We start from the raw sequence: 14,246 nt of genomic DNA, 5'->3' as shown, positions 1-14,246 counted from the left end.
TTAATGATTGAACCTTCTTTATGTACTGTTAAATTGTTTTTAAGAATATAGCCTTTTAAATATGGTGGTAATAAATTCTCTCTGCATTGAAGTTGCTTTCCAAAATGAGAGTAACTACTCTAAGTTTAAAAAAAAATAAATAAATAAATAAAATGTGTTTGATAAAGTATAGACCAGCATTCCTATTATTGTATATTAAATACCTTTGAATATAAATTTCCGGTGTAAACAAGTGCGAATTAAATATATGCAGCAAAAATACTTACTTACCTTCGAGCTATATTAACTTCCTTTTCGTAGCTAAGTGGATAAATTGTGTGCTTTCTGTGCACGGGTGCCAGGATTGATTCTCAGCGGGGATACCACATATGTAATGTTAATATTTTTAAAAAAAAATGTGGATACTTTCGTTTCAGATAATACGGAGAACTTTTTATAATCACAATTACATGGTATAATAAAGGAGCATTTAGTTCGTAGATTTTTGTGAGAACATACATTGGTTTCGGCATTTTGAAAGCACATGAAACAATAAAACCTAATTTCGAGTAATAAAAACTAACTAAAAAATAATAAAAAGTAATATTCATTCCAAATCAGTGTCACACCAAGTAAGTTATTACCGTGTCCGCTAGTGAAATCATTCTCGCAACAGTACTGACAATTACTATGACATTTTTTCATGACGATAGCTTTCGACTTCTTGGCAATTAGGTATTTTATACGGAAAAATAAGAACGTTCTACTGAAATCCACAAATCACAGGACAATTCTGAATCCCGAAGAATTTTGTTGAGACGCTGGGATACAACCTCATAGTGAAAGGCAAATCTCATAGAATACGGGACATAGGCGAACCCTACTCTTATACAAACCTGGGTAGTGCTTTGGTTCCCACTTTAAAAGAATGAGACTCGTATTATATACCCCGGTACTGAAAAAGAATGTTAAAATCCAACCAGCCAATCGAACTCGTGGAAGTACTATTCATTAAGACATTTTACGATTCTTAATTATCATAGTGTATTTAGATAATTGTGTATTGTATTTAGATATAATCACAGTGTGCAGCATTTAGATAATTGCTGTATGATTCTCAAAACAAATCATTTTAGAGATACGATAGAAGAAGAAGCTAAAAGAAATGGAACAAGATGTAATTGTGAATATTAACGAGAATAATACATTCATAAGATAAAAGCGTAGGGTTACAATTGTTATAATAAGGTGACCATATCTCGAAATCTATTAAGGTTAGAGATATGAAATTTGTTATTTAGACTTTGCATTTAAACTAATTAAAGATGTTTCAACTGTTTTCTAGAAATTTTTCGTAGAAGAGACGAAGAAAGCGGGAATTAAAAAAAGGATGGGAGTTATATTAATTGTAATAAGATGGTGATATATCGAAATCCCTTAACGTTAGAGACATGGAAAATGGTATTTAGGCCTTTGCTTTAAAATAATTAAAAAGAAGTGTTTCAGCGTGTTTTGATAGTTTCCTTAGAAGGGAAGGAAAAAGGGTGAGCGTTGCAATTGTTATAATAAGATGCCTAATTTTAAGAGATTTTCAGATGAAACTTAAAATATGAACCCTTTATTAAAAGTAAGTGGGCATATGCCACAGCGTTTCCGGAAATTCCATTTTTAACAAGTGAAGGAGGAGGTCAAGTTTTTTTTTTTTTTTTTTTTTTTACAATAAATCAAAATTACTTTAGGGTTATCACTCTCATCAAGGAAAACGGGTAAACCATTTGAAATGGATTTTTGAACACAGCACTTGAGGGGACATGAGTTTCTATCATTTCCTTTGACTGAAATACATATCCTAAGAAAGGAAGGGGTTTATTTTTATTTTATTTTATTTTTTTAAAGAATGTCATACGTGTATTTTTGCCGTGCAGAGAACGGAAGTAAAGGCTGAAATATGAAATGCGAGGCCGGAGGCTGAGCAAGTGTGGCAGTCTGGGGTGAAGTCCCAAGATAGCCGAAGGCTAATATTTTCATTATTAAAAAAAGAAGAAGAAGAAGAAGAAGAAAGAAATTGCCGAAGGACCGAAGTCCCAGAATGGTTCTCAATGACCTGTCAGTTATGACAAAATCCTTATGATCATGATTAGCAAGATTTTTTTAGTAGTTGTTGAGAGTAGATTAGCATGTTTTTTTTTTAATTATTATTTTTATTTTTAAGTGAAATGTAGGTATATAACATATTTCTTTATATGAGGCTTTCCGGTTCTAAGGGCAAACTCAACAAAAGTTAAGTGTGATTTGATCGCTTAGGAATTACAGGTGAGGTGTTCGAGTTGTAATGCCAGACTGCTCCGTGGCAGCCAGTTCTCGTGTTTGTACGTATAATTTGCAGAAATCGTTCCTGTTTCGCTTAGAAAATGCAGTTTAAAAATAAATAGACGATTATTTTGACCTTCAGAGTGCATTTTCAGGCCAAAATTCATGACCTATTGCCCAATTCCTTCCAAAATATTCCCTCAAAACAGCAACATCTATATTTTTAAAATTATATTGAAGCATTTTGCGTCGTAATCTTCCTTGTGGACAGCCCTGCGCTCGTGAAGTCACACGCCCTAACAAAATCTTAATTTGTTACTGTATCCATGTTTGTTTCGTTGACGTACGACACTTATTTTTCCTCAAGGGATCTAGTGAGAGAAGTGACAACCTCAGTTACCAAGTAGATTTAGTGAAGGCTAGGTAATTAACTCGAAACGAAAAATCCTCGCTTCTTTCTTCTTTTTAACATCGTGCAATACCATTTAATTGGATTTATTGTGTTGTATTGATTAGCCCTCCTCTTTCTTTCTTCCAGTTCTCATAGCCTATTAACAGAATAGCTTTGCTGAAAGAAGTAAGATATAAGAAGCAGCAACTCTAAATTGCCTGTAGAGTAAACAAGATTTTTCCACTTTGCTTTTCAAACTATAGAGACTAGTTTTTTTTTTTTTTTTTTTTTTTTTAAGGTAATTTAAAATTTTAAAGCACCCACTTCTTAATTAAGAATATACTGTATGTATTACATGAAATTGTTTTCTTTCGAATGAAAAATATTGTAAGAGAAGAACCTTCTCTGCGGTTCGGACATCACTGGGAAAATAGCAACATAAACTCTTTGTCCTGATACTCAAAGGCAGGTTCTAGTGCACTCATTTCCATTTGGCCAATGTCTAACGTAGCGGAGAGAAACACAGTGAGCAAAGGAGAGGGGGATAAGGTTAGAGAATAGAATAAGCAACTGGTGGCAGTGTACGGGTAGTACTGAATCCACGAGTAGTACGCCTAACATCAACCACATTATCGATGTTTTTGTTTGGCTGTCATCACTGTATTTTACCTATCAGGTTACCTATCTGCTCCTTCCCCTCTCCGTGTTGTTTACTAAGAACGGGTGCGTTGAACTGTAACGTCACAGAGCACTCAGATGGAAATGATTCTCTAGCAGATTTGTTAACAATTCTAGGCGGAGCTACTAAGCCAGTAAAGGTGCAGTATAGTAATCAGTTCCTTCCTCTTGTGACGGAGAATGTGAAAATTGAAATTGGAAGGTTTAAGTAAATAGATCGATTCAGAATAAGGATTAGAGGCAATGTTTAAGTCAGGCATATCTACAGCGCTTGCTGCGTTCCTCTGAGAAAGTGACTTAAAGTACTTTTGCACAGGGAACTAAATAACATTCATGTTATAGCACCTTTTGATACTTTGAAAATACCTGGATTCATAAACTGTTCCCCTGGGGGATGGGGGATCTAAATTGAACAGGATCTGAATAATTATCCGTTCATTAAGTTGATATTCGCTTGTACACGTGAAATAATATTCTCTGACATTTTATACTAAAGAAGGCACATCCTTTTTGATATTAGCATCATCATATTCGTGCATTGTCTTGTGTCCTTAGTAGAGAAATGTTGATATTTGGCTAGAACGTGCAATGTTCAGAACTATCATGGGTCTGTGAACTGCTATTCTTGCGCAATGCCTTTGTTTTATTTCTATCAAATGAGTGCTACTACAAATTAATATTTCCCGTGAGTGTAAATGAACCCATAGCTGATGCTCAAAAGAAAAAAAGAAAAATGGGACAGAATTCTGCTTACGAGGGGAAAATAAAGCCTATACTTACTCAGCAGGAACATATGCTGAGGATTGATCCTGAAGATTCAATTCTCCTTCAAAATGTTCCAATAATTTAGTTAACAGTAATGCGTAATTTATATTGTATTACTCGTATAAAGTGTGAGAAAACAATCACCAAGCTTCGAGAATTTCTTATTTCAATTTAAAGTAAAGAAAAATAGGTATTCTAGTAATCATAAGTATAAAAAAACGCCTCGTTTCATTGCTATGCTACCGGAATGGATTTTCAAATTTTATTTATTTATTTATTTATTTATTTATTTCAAGAGCCCTAACCTAGCTTAGGCAGTTAGAGAAATTATACGTCTTAAGAAATATCCATGTTTATGAACTATATAGGCCTGCCATGCGTGCACAATAGATTTTCGAAGAACAAATTGAGCGATTTCTGTGATTGTTCAGCTACTGTCAGTTTCTCACAGATAATTGTAACACTTACGCTAAAGGCCACCTTAGAGTGATTGGTTTCATTGATAACTAGGTCAAACTATTATGCTGCCAAAATGTCTTGAGCCGTGGCAAAAATGCGAACTAAAGCTCATACCCTCACACATTCACGCGTTGAGCCAGTAAGGGTTCATCTGTTGCTAAGCGAGGGAAAGCGAGTGGAATTCCTTTAGCCGATAGCAGCGCTTGCAACGGAAGACTAGGGATCAAGTCAATGTGGCATTAGTAGGCAAGATGAATAATCAAGTTACAAACATGATTAATTTTACAATTTATTTATTTAGTCAAGAGAAAAATCAAAATGCAGTTGAAAGTGATACTGGAAGTAAACTGTGCATAATGGAAACTCCTTATTCAGGGTTTATTGTTCTGTCCTGATATTTTATTCATAAGTGGAAAGTTCTTTACGTGCAAGTATGGCCTGTTGATGTTCTTTTTGGGTTCTACAGGTGCCTGCAAGACGACGACAGCATCGATCTTTATAAGAAAGACCCCCCTTCATCATCTTCTGATATTTATTCGGTGTTTCTATAAAGCTCAGGAATACTGTAAGTCACTGACGACTTACTCCAGAAAACACATTGTAACAATTCGCTAAAATGCCATTCATATAGTTTTGGAGAAAAAAAATAATTATTTAGGCGATTTATGTATTGGAAAACAAAAACATGCAATACCCACGTCTTATCAATTTTATTAATATTTTTCCTTGTCGGTGGAAATAAGAAATAAATTCCTTAAGCAGCCACTCACCTAGCAAGAGCATAATTTCTTATTCCATTCAGAATCATAGACGGATATTCGCCAGACCGCACAGTCGTAGTGCACTCATTTCTGGTGCATGGAGTATCTAGTTCGATTCCAGCTCCTGGCAAGTGAACTTTGTGATGGACAGACATCGTGTGCATAGGTTGTCCCGTTTGTCTCACTTCCTTCATTCTACGATTTCGTCCATTATGTAATCACTATTTACTTTATTTATTCTCGGAACGTAATCGTGGGATGTTGAACTTAAAATGAAAATTAATAAATACAAATGAAGGGATTTTCGTTTACTCCTTTCCCTAGTTACATATACGAGGGCTGTCTAAAAAGTATCCGACCTTTGGCCAGAAAAATAGTTGCGAATACCTGACAGATTTGGGACCCTAATCCCCTTCAAAGTAGGCCCCTTGTGCTTCCACACACTTAGCCCACCGATCCTTCCACTGCTGGAAACACCGCTGGAAGTCTTCTTTTGGAATGTTGTTCAGCTCCGTCGTCGTGTTCCGCATTATGTCTTCTCTACTCTCAAAACTGGATCCCTTCAGAGGCGTCTTCAATTTTGGAAACAACCAGAAGTCACAAGGAGCCAGGTCTGGAGAGTAGGGAGGTTGGCGAACGGTTGTAATTCCATGTTTGGCTAAGAACGTGTGGGTCAATTGGGATGAATGTGCTGGGGCGTTGTCATGATGGACATGCCAGTTCTTCGCTGTCCACATGTCTGGTCTTTTGCGCCGGACTGCGTCACGGAGTCGCCTGAGAACATCTTGATAGTACTCCTTTGTCACTGTTTGTCCTTCCGGTGCGTACTCGTGATGCACAATTCCACGGGCATCGAAGAAAACAGTCAGCAACACCTTAATTTTGCTTCGCACCTGCCGCGCTTTCTTCGGTCTTGGAGAATCGGGATGTTTCCATTGAGACGATTGTTGTTTTGTTTCTGGGTCGTACCCGTACATCCATGACTCATCTCCAGTTATCACGGAATTCAGATACCCAGGATCAGTGTTGGTGGTGTCCAGAAGGTCCTGTGCAACGTCAAAACGGGTGTCTTTTTGTTCCTGAGACAACAACTTGGGTACAAATTTAGCAGCCACTCGTTTCATGTTAAAATCGTCACGCAAAATTGCAAGTGCAGAATCTTTACTCACTCCAACATCTGCAATCTCCCGCACTGTCAAACGGCGATCTGCCATCACCAAATTTCGCACCCGCTCAACAACAGCTGCATTCCGAGCAGTTTGGGGCCTGCCGCTACGCTGCTCACTCTCGACTGATGTGCGGCCATCTTTGAATCGGTTGAACCATTGTTTAATTTGTGTTACACCCATCGCATCTTCTCCAAACACCTGCTGAATCTTACGAATTGTTTGGCTTTGAGAATCACCCAGCCTTTGACAGAATTTGATGCAGTATCTTTGCTCAATTCGTTCAGTCATCTTGCGAGAAACACTAAATCCGACGAACACTACCAACAGCACCTCACTTCGCGACCACCAGCTCACGACTGGCACACGCGAACGCGGTGAAAAAATTCAAGCATGCGCATTAAGGTTCCTCCTTGCACCGTGCACGGTGGCGCCGCCTGAGAATCACTACTTTGCGTGGAAAAAATTAAGGTCGGATACTTTTTAGACAGGCCTCGTATCCATTACAATTTAATATGTACAGTACGTTTGGGAGGCACGTTGACTCAGTGATTTTATATATTTCTGTCATTATTTGGCTGTAATTATCTCGAAGATTTTGGTCATGTCTCGTGATATTTGTACAGCCGTAGATATATGTTGGGAAGTACGTGGAAATTTCCCGAAACTTAACCTGAAAGGCCTAACCTAACTATATGAGGCCTTGGATGGCAAAGTGTCGTAACTTTTTTTTCTTCTTCTTTTTTTTATGAGATTAAACCATTTCCGTGACCTTGATGGCAAAGTTGCGTATCTCAGAGTTAAAAACAGACCATTAGATGGAAGCATAAAGAACGTCGTAAACTCGAATTCATGATGACCCTGCACGGCAAAGTGGTGTAAGTCTCAGTATATCAAAATGTCTCAAAGCGACTTACGCCACTTTGCCATTCAACCCCTTATATATATATATTTCGATATGTACACCCTATGGCGTTGAGATTTAAACATTTAGCATAAATTTCTGGTTGGAAAGAAGGTTATTAGAAATTCCTGATTACAGCTGGAGCTCGGTGGATGAAATGACCGTCTATAATTTTCCTTAATTTAGTTAGAATTCGAAACATAGTGATGCTACAATAAATTCCTTCACGAGTTCGCCACTTCCGTGCTAATAACTCTGTACATGGATTGTTCCAAATAACTTGACTATTAAGGATCTTAAATTACCGCTAATTTTAGAGTTTTTCTGTCATATCTCCAAAACAAATAAAAATATTCGAAAAGCAGAAACATAGTGAATTAGACAATACGATTTTGCATGTGATACCGTTATCACAACTCATCTATCTGCTTTCGTTTTGCAACTGTAGATAGATTTAGCATTTTTTTGCGGGTTTTGTGAATAGCGGCATACCAAAAGCAGATAGGTAAATTATGGCAAAGGTATCACATGCAAAATCGTATTATCTATTTCACTACCGGTACGTTTCTGCTTTTCGAATATTTCTATTTGTTTTGAAGATATCACAGAAACTCTAAAATTAGCGGTAGTTTAATTTCGCTGTAGTGAAGACCCTTAAGAAGACATACAGCATGTTTTAATATCAATGCTTATTTTCATGTAGATATTTTTTTCTTAATTAAGTTACAACCTATTTCTTGTTTACAGTCTTTTTTTTTTAACTTAAATAATTACGACGGACTGTTTTACGTACTATAAACACAAGAGACATAACCCTTGTAATTTCCATATTTTGAATATTTATTTGGAACCAACAGAAAACTAACTTCACTGTAAATAGTACGTCATAGACCCTGTAGAAGATATTTTCCCTTTTTGAGCATCAACAAGAGCTTCCCTTCATTTCGTACAGAGGTACCTTCCAAACAGATATTAAATTGAAATTCGAACATTCGTTATTCAAATAAATTTTCGTACTAATGATAGATTGTACTAATACGAAATTATTCTTATTTTAATATTATTGGTTGAAATTAAAGGAAGTTGTAGTCATTTTATCCACAAAGTCATTTCCTTAAAATAACCAAATCTTGATACTGAATTGGAGTAATTCTCGAAATAAATAAATAAATAAATAAATAAATAAATAAATAAATAAATAAATAAGATAAAGAAATAATTTTTTTTCTGTCGTCTTCATCCTTTCTAAGTTGCTAGAATCAACTATGCGATTGTCAATTTCTTGCATTATGTGCGTAAATGTTCGTATAATTACACTGGTTTAGTCTTTCTGGAATAACAATACATTTTGTATTATGTGTTTGTCTGTCTGAACAACTGTCACTTTTTTAAACATAAATTCATTTTTGTCCTTTTTCCCCCCTAGGAATTACCTCAATTTCATCATAGAAGAACTGAAAGATCCTGTAAGGTAAAGCAATCTGTTTATTCATTATTTCAGTAAGTTGTTATGAACATATAAGACTTGGTTGAGTGTATGGTCATATGTCGGTCAGATGTATGGTGATTAAAAAGTATGAGCTGAGTAGCATGGCTAGATGACAACTCTATGTATAATTTTTAACAGTCGAGTCAGCCGTTTTCTAAAACCAAAATCCATTAAGTGATACGCACTTATAGTATCTATTCGATCTATCAAAATTAATTATAATTGTGCCGTCTATATTATTTCCTGGTTCTAACAGTTTTAAATTTTCATTGCATTTTGCACGTAACTCCAACTTTGCTTGTAACGTCAGCCAGAAGTTATAATTTCATTTGAAAAACATTATTTCTCAAAATTTGTTGTTGATTCAAGATCTATATATTTATTTTTAACATTGTGATACAGTTACATAAAACATTGATACATGCTTGAAGATTTTACTGAAATAATTTGTATTACGTTTACTAAAAATGCAACCATGTCTAAATACTCGTATTAGAATATATCCCGAAACTTCTTTATATTGTGTCAGACGGAGAAATTAACATTTCCTGTTATTACATACAGTATATTTATATTGAACAGGACGTAAGATAAGTATTCTTCTCATAAGAATGGAAAAATAATAGACCATTCAGAACGAAGTGTTATTTTAGAAGAAATTAAACTATCCTATTTATGGACTATAACTACAAACAATGGAATATTATTCCAGAAAATACATTAAAAATCTATTGTCTCAAATATAGCCTATAAGTACAAATTGCGTGAAAATTATACGTATGTCAAAAAAATTGTTTGCAATGTCTAAATATTTCATTTCACCAACAAGGCATTGTTTTTAAATCTACATACATATTCATATGCATTGAAGTGTATTTCTTCCAGAACACAACGGTATGACAGCTGTTAAAAAAAAACTAAAAGAATTTGGAATTTCAGTAACTGTTTCCATTACTATAGAGATGAGTTGGTTCACAGTAACTAATGATCGCTTGATAATAATAATTTCGTTATGATGTTTGAAGAACTTGCATTGAGACTTTTAGAATAAAATGATAATAGAGAAATGTAAACAATTAATCTACAAGCTTTGTAAAACAGAATAGGAGTAGGAATAAAATCAGAGAAAGAACAATTCAAACTGGATTGATGACCTGCCATTGTCAGCTTCTTACATACAATGAGTTCTGACATCATTGTTATTTCAGATACTGGGTTTACTACACTGTAATTTTCACTTTAATTATTAAAAATATCCATGAATCAGATGAGACAGTAGGAAGAAACCGAGTAATATTTTGCCGTCAACCAATCGTTTCAGAAATAATTGATTACTGTTTATTGAAAAAAGACAGATCTACTTTAACTTCTGTGTTTCTAGCTTTTATTTATTTGTGATATTGAAAATTATTTTTTGTCACAATATTAGAATATCTTGACTTACACTTTTCCAGAAATTTGCCTCGTGCGATTGCAATCTCCTGCTCACTTGTCACCGTTGTGTATGTGATGACAAATGTTGCTTTCTACACTACGCTTTCACCAGAAGAGGTCTTAGGTTCTGAAGCAGTTGCAGTGGTAAGTTATTTTCCATATTTCTTTTATACTACGCAGTAGCTGAATTGACGTTTGGCGTGAACCAATAAGCTTAAACGCGTCATTGGCAGACTTTGGATGAAAATGTTTCTTTTAGTGGGCGAACAGTAATGACAGTGATAACCGAAACATACGTCGAAGTGACCATAATGGGCTACCGGCTAAAAAGACAGTTCACAAACAAAACGAGGCTGAAAAACAAGTGACAATAGTGAAATATCTCCCAAAGGTGTCATTGTGTCAGATAAGATCGCGCGTGTTGTGGAAAATCAACAAGCGTCAAAAGTTGAGAATGGAATTAAAAAATGTTCAAGTGGAAATGAATCGACTTTGCAAACTAGAAAATCGGCAAGGTGTAAAAAACCAAATACCTTTTAAAGATGATTTTTTATGGTGAATGAAAAGCCCTGTGAGTTAGTAATATACCATCAGAATGTGCGACGAAATAAATGAATACGACATATTACAACGAGATACTTTGTATCGATTGATAATTACCTCTATTTTTGGGCAGAAAGTGCTTCTACATAAGCACTATACCTGATATAATGTTAATTTAAAAATAACAAAAGAAGAATGTTTTTAATATATGTAAGAAATATACATTATTGTATAATTGGTTGCTAGGTAGTTGTTTATAGATACATAATTAACATGTTTGATTGCAAAACAGTTTGTATGAATATACGTTAAAAGAGAATCAACGAATAAATTATTTACTACTCATCATCGACTTGTAATTTCAGTATAAAAGGTGAGAATACTAGTGGATATAATTACGGAAGATATTTTAAGGTGTGAACAATTACGGCCACTAAAGATTTACTTATGTTATTAGCCGAACCAGGGTTGGCGACCACCTTTGGTGAGTCGTTGTAAAATTTTTGGTTTACCTCACCCGGGATTCTTGTAAATTCATATCCCGAAGTCTAAAGTAAGGGTGAATTTACCTCAGTAAGAAGGTTCATGAATACGAACTCAACCGTTCTTAGAAGTGGCAGAGTAATCCCAAGAATAATCATGATTGATGAGACAGTAGAGAATGAAACTGTTGACAGTGTTGACAACAGGCAGAATACAGCTCCTATTGCACCTGGAATGTTGACATTAGAAGACAGAATTCTTCTAGCATTACAGCGACAAGAACAACGACTGGAACAAAATTTAACTCAGATGTCTAACGAATTAAAACAGACGGTATAGCAGAAATCCGAAGAATCAAGTAGACAATATGAAGAATTAAGTAGACGATTGGAGCAAATAGATCAAAAATCAGAAGAGACGAAACAATCTGTTATCCAGGCTGTGAGAGACATCACATTACAGTTTGATGAAAAGCTAAAAGGATTATCTGAAGATTGCCAGGATAATTACAACCATGTAATCCAAGAAGTCAATTGTGTAAAAAAGGATTTGGAAGTAATAGAATCTTCTGTTCGTCAGCAAAAGATTCAGGTCACAGATAATTCTAACCAAATACGTGCAAATACTCAATTGATATCTACCTTACAAGAGGAAATTAGGACGTTACAGATTAAGGACAACGCATACCACAACAACATGGTTAATGATCGTTTGGAGTTCCCTTGTTCACAAGAAATGACCTCGCATTCACCCGCAGCAGATCAACGTGGACCTTACGTTATCTCTTCTTCAAGTAATCCATCCGATGAGGACATTATTTTGGAAAGAATTCATCCAAGGAATACAGATGGGCGGAAAAGAGATGGTGGAACCACGCATAACGCAGTAGGTAGAAATTGTCACTCAACACGAACACGAAATGGTGAAATGAATGTAAAGTTAAGTGTAAAGATGAGCGAAATACGTGCTATGAGTAAGTTTAGTGGTAGATGTAATGAAAATGCTACTTCTTTCCTAGAAAAATTTCAAGACGAATGCAGTATAATGTGTATAGATAAATCTCAATATATGAAACTAATCCCTCATTTATTACTTCCACCATGTTCTTTATGGTTTAAAGCAGTACGAGATCACATCAATACATATGAGGAATTCAAAGCAGCGCTGATTGCAAATTACGAAAACGATTTTTTGCTTGCAAACAGAGATGCCACGATTAGAAACCAACCTTTTAATCCTCGTTTGCACAAATCTGTTGTCGATTTTGTCGTAAATACATATAACGAATTAAAAGTCGTAAATCCGTTGCAATCGGAATCCAGAGTAATTGCATCAATTCGAAATTTGCTACCGTTTAAACTACAACAGATCCTGTTTTCTACCCAGTGTATGAGTCTTAATCACCTATTAACGCTTGTCCAATGTTATGAAACTCAATACCACGCTCAGAATCATCAAGCAGGATTAGGCAAAATTAAAAACAATTCAGATCACCTTGTACCTGTTCGGAATCTAAATATCCGTAATGCAGACAATACGGAATATAACCTAAGTCGAGCAAATTTCAACAATCAGAACGGACAAAATAGGCGAAGATATGTTGGGAATACACCTAACCTAATTAATCGTGACAATAATTATGTCAGATCACTTAATCGAAGTAGACTCAAAAATAGTCGAAATACATGGCGAAATTCTAGAAATACCGTAAATCCTATGGATAGACGTAACCATAGTTCAAGAGATGGCACTTCATATCAAAATCAAGATAATGACGCAATCCATGTACAAAATAACAACGCGGAACATAATCACGATTGTGCAGTACAATGTACTTTATTAGAATCATATGCAGGTACGAATTTAAATTGACTGCAATTGATGAAGTAAGGGTTGAGCCCATATCAGCTATAGATTCTCATGAACATTTATCTTCAAATTTATGCGATAATGTCAAACCCATATCAGCTATAGATTCTCATGAACATTTATCTTCAAATTTACGTGTTCATGTTAATGATGAGAACGACCTTTTACATAACGTATCTGTAAATAATGATTCGGAAATAGCAGTCAATAGATGTCAGTATCAATTTATGCCTGTAGTAAATCGTTGTTGGTTCAAAGATGATAATGTCAATGATGGTTTTGGTGTTGAAGAAAACTTTGTATTTTTAAAATCATATAGTACTGCTAAAATACCCGTCAAAATAAATGGGTTAAGCACAGAAGCTTTATTGGATACAGGCGCAAATGCCTCTTTATTATCATATTCGTCATGGAAAGCAATTACTAGTGATTATTCGAATTCTAAATTGCAAAAAGCTGAGAATCTCATTATAGTCGATTTTACTGGTAAACATAAAAAGAGAGTAGCCGGAATTACTCGTGTGACAATAGCTATTCAAGATTTTGAAATGTCAATTCCTATTCTAGTGATAAAGGAACTGAATGAAAAACTAATTATTGGTTTAGATTTATTGTCTCAGTTGCGTATCATGCTCGATTTCAGAAATCAAACGTTAACTATACCCGGCATACCTCAGGAAATCGTTCAGAAACTTCTTCCTAAATCTGATGATATTGCTTGTCAATATAATAATGTTCCTAATGTATTGAATAATGTTTCTGTAAGTTCAGAAAGTGATAAATTAAATGATCAACTAACGCGAGTCACACAAAATTTGATGAATTCAAAAGATGATGTATTGTTTTCTGAGTGTGTTAAGTCACTTGAAAGTAGTCTTGATTTTATAGATGATACAGTAAAAACTCACTTTAAGGATATATTATATAAACATAAAAATGTCTTTTCAGAACGTCCCGGGTTCCGGCACCAAAATTTTACAACGACTCACCAAAGGTGGTCGCCAACCCTGGTTCG

At 35.1% G+C, this 14,246-nt stretch overlaps 1 protein-coding gene across 4 annotated transcripts in view; it reads left to right on the top strand.

Moving 5' to 3' along the window:
* LOC145666699 (Y+L amino acid transporter 2) overlaps positions 1 to 14,246 on the top strand; it is a 240,121-nt gene that overhangs the window by 192,079 nt on the left and 33,796 nt on the right. For all 4 annotated transcript variants that reach the window (XR_014127806.1, XR_014127807.1, XM_081734195.1 and 1 more), the window contains exons 4-5: positions 8,840 to 8,884; positions 10,357 to 10,480. Coding sequence is in view for 2 of the 4 variants with exons in the window: in XM_081734195.1 (XP_081590321.1) it covers positions 8,840 to 8,884; positions 10,357 to 10,480 (169 nt within the window). In the remaining 2 variants the exon portion in view is untranslated. The remainder of the gene's footprint in view (positions 1 to 8,839; positions 8,885 to 10,356; positions 10,481 to 14,246) is intronic.

The sequence above is a fragment of the Thermobia domestica genome, chromosome 12 (genome assembly GCF_964235325.1).
Source record: "Thermobia domestica chromosome 12, izTheDome1.hap1.1, whole genome shotgun sequence".
Taxonomy (NCBI): domain Eukaryota; kingdom Metazoa; phylum Arthropoda; class Insecta; order Zygentoma; family Lepismatidae; genus Thermobia; species Thermobia domestica.
The sequence above is the reverse complement of the archived record's forward strand: the minus strand, read 5'-3'. Positions and strand labels throughout refer to the sequence as shown.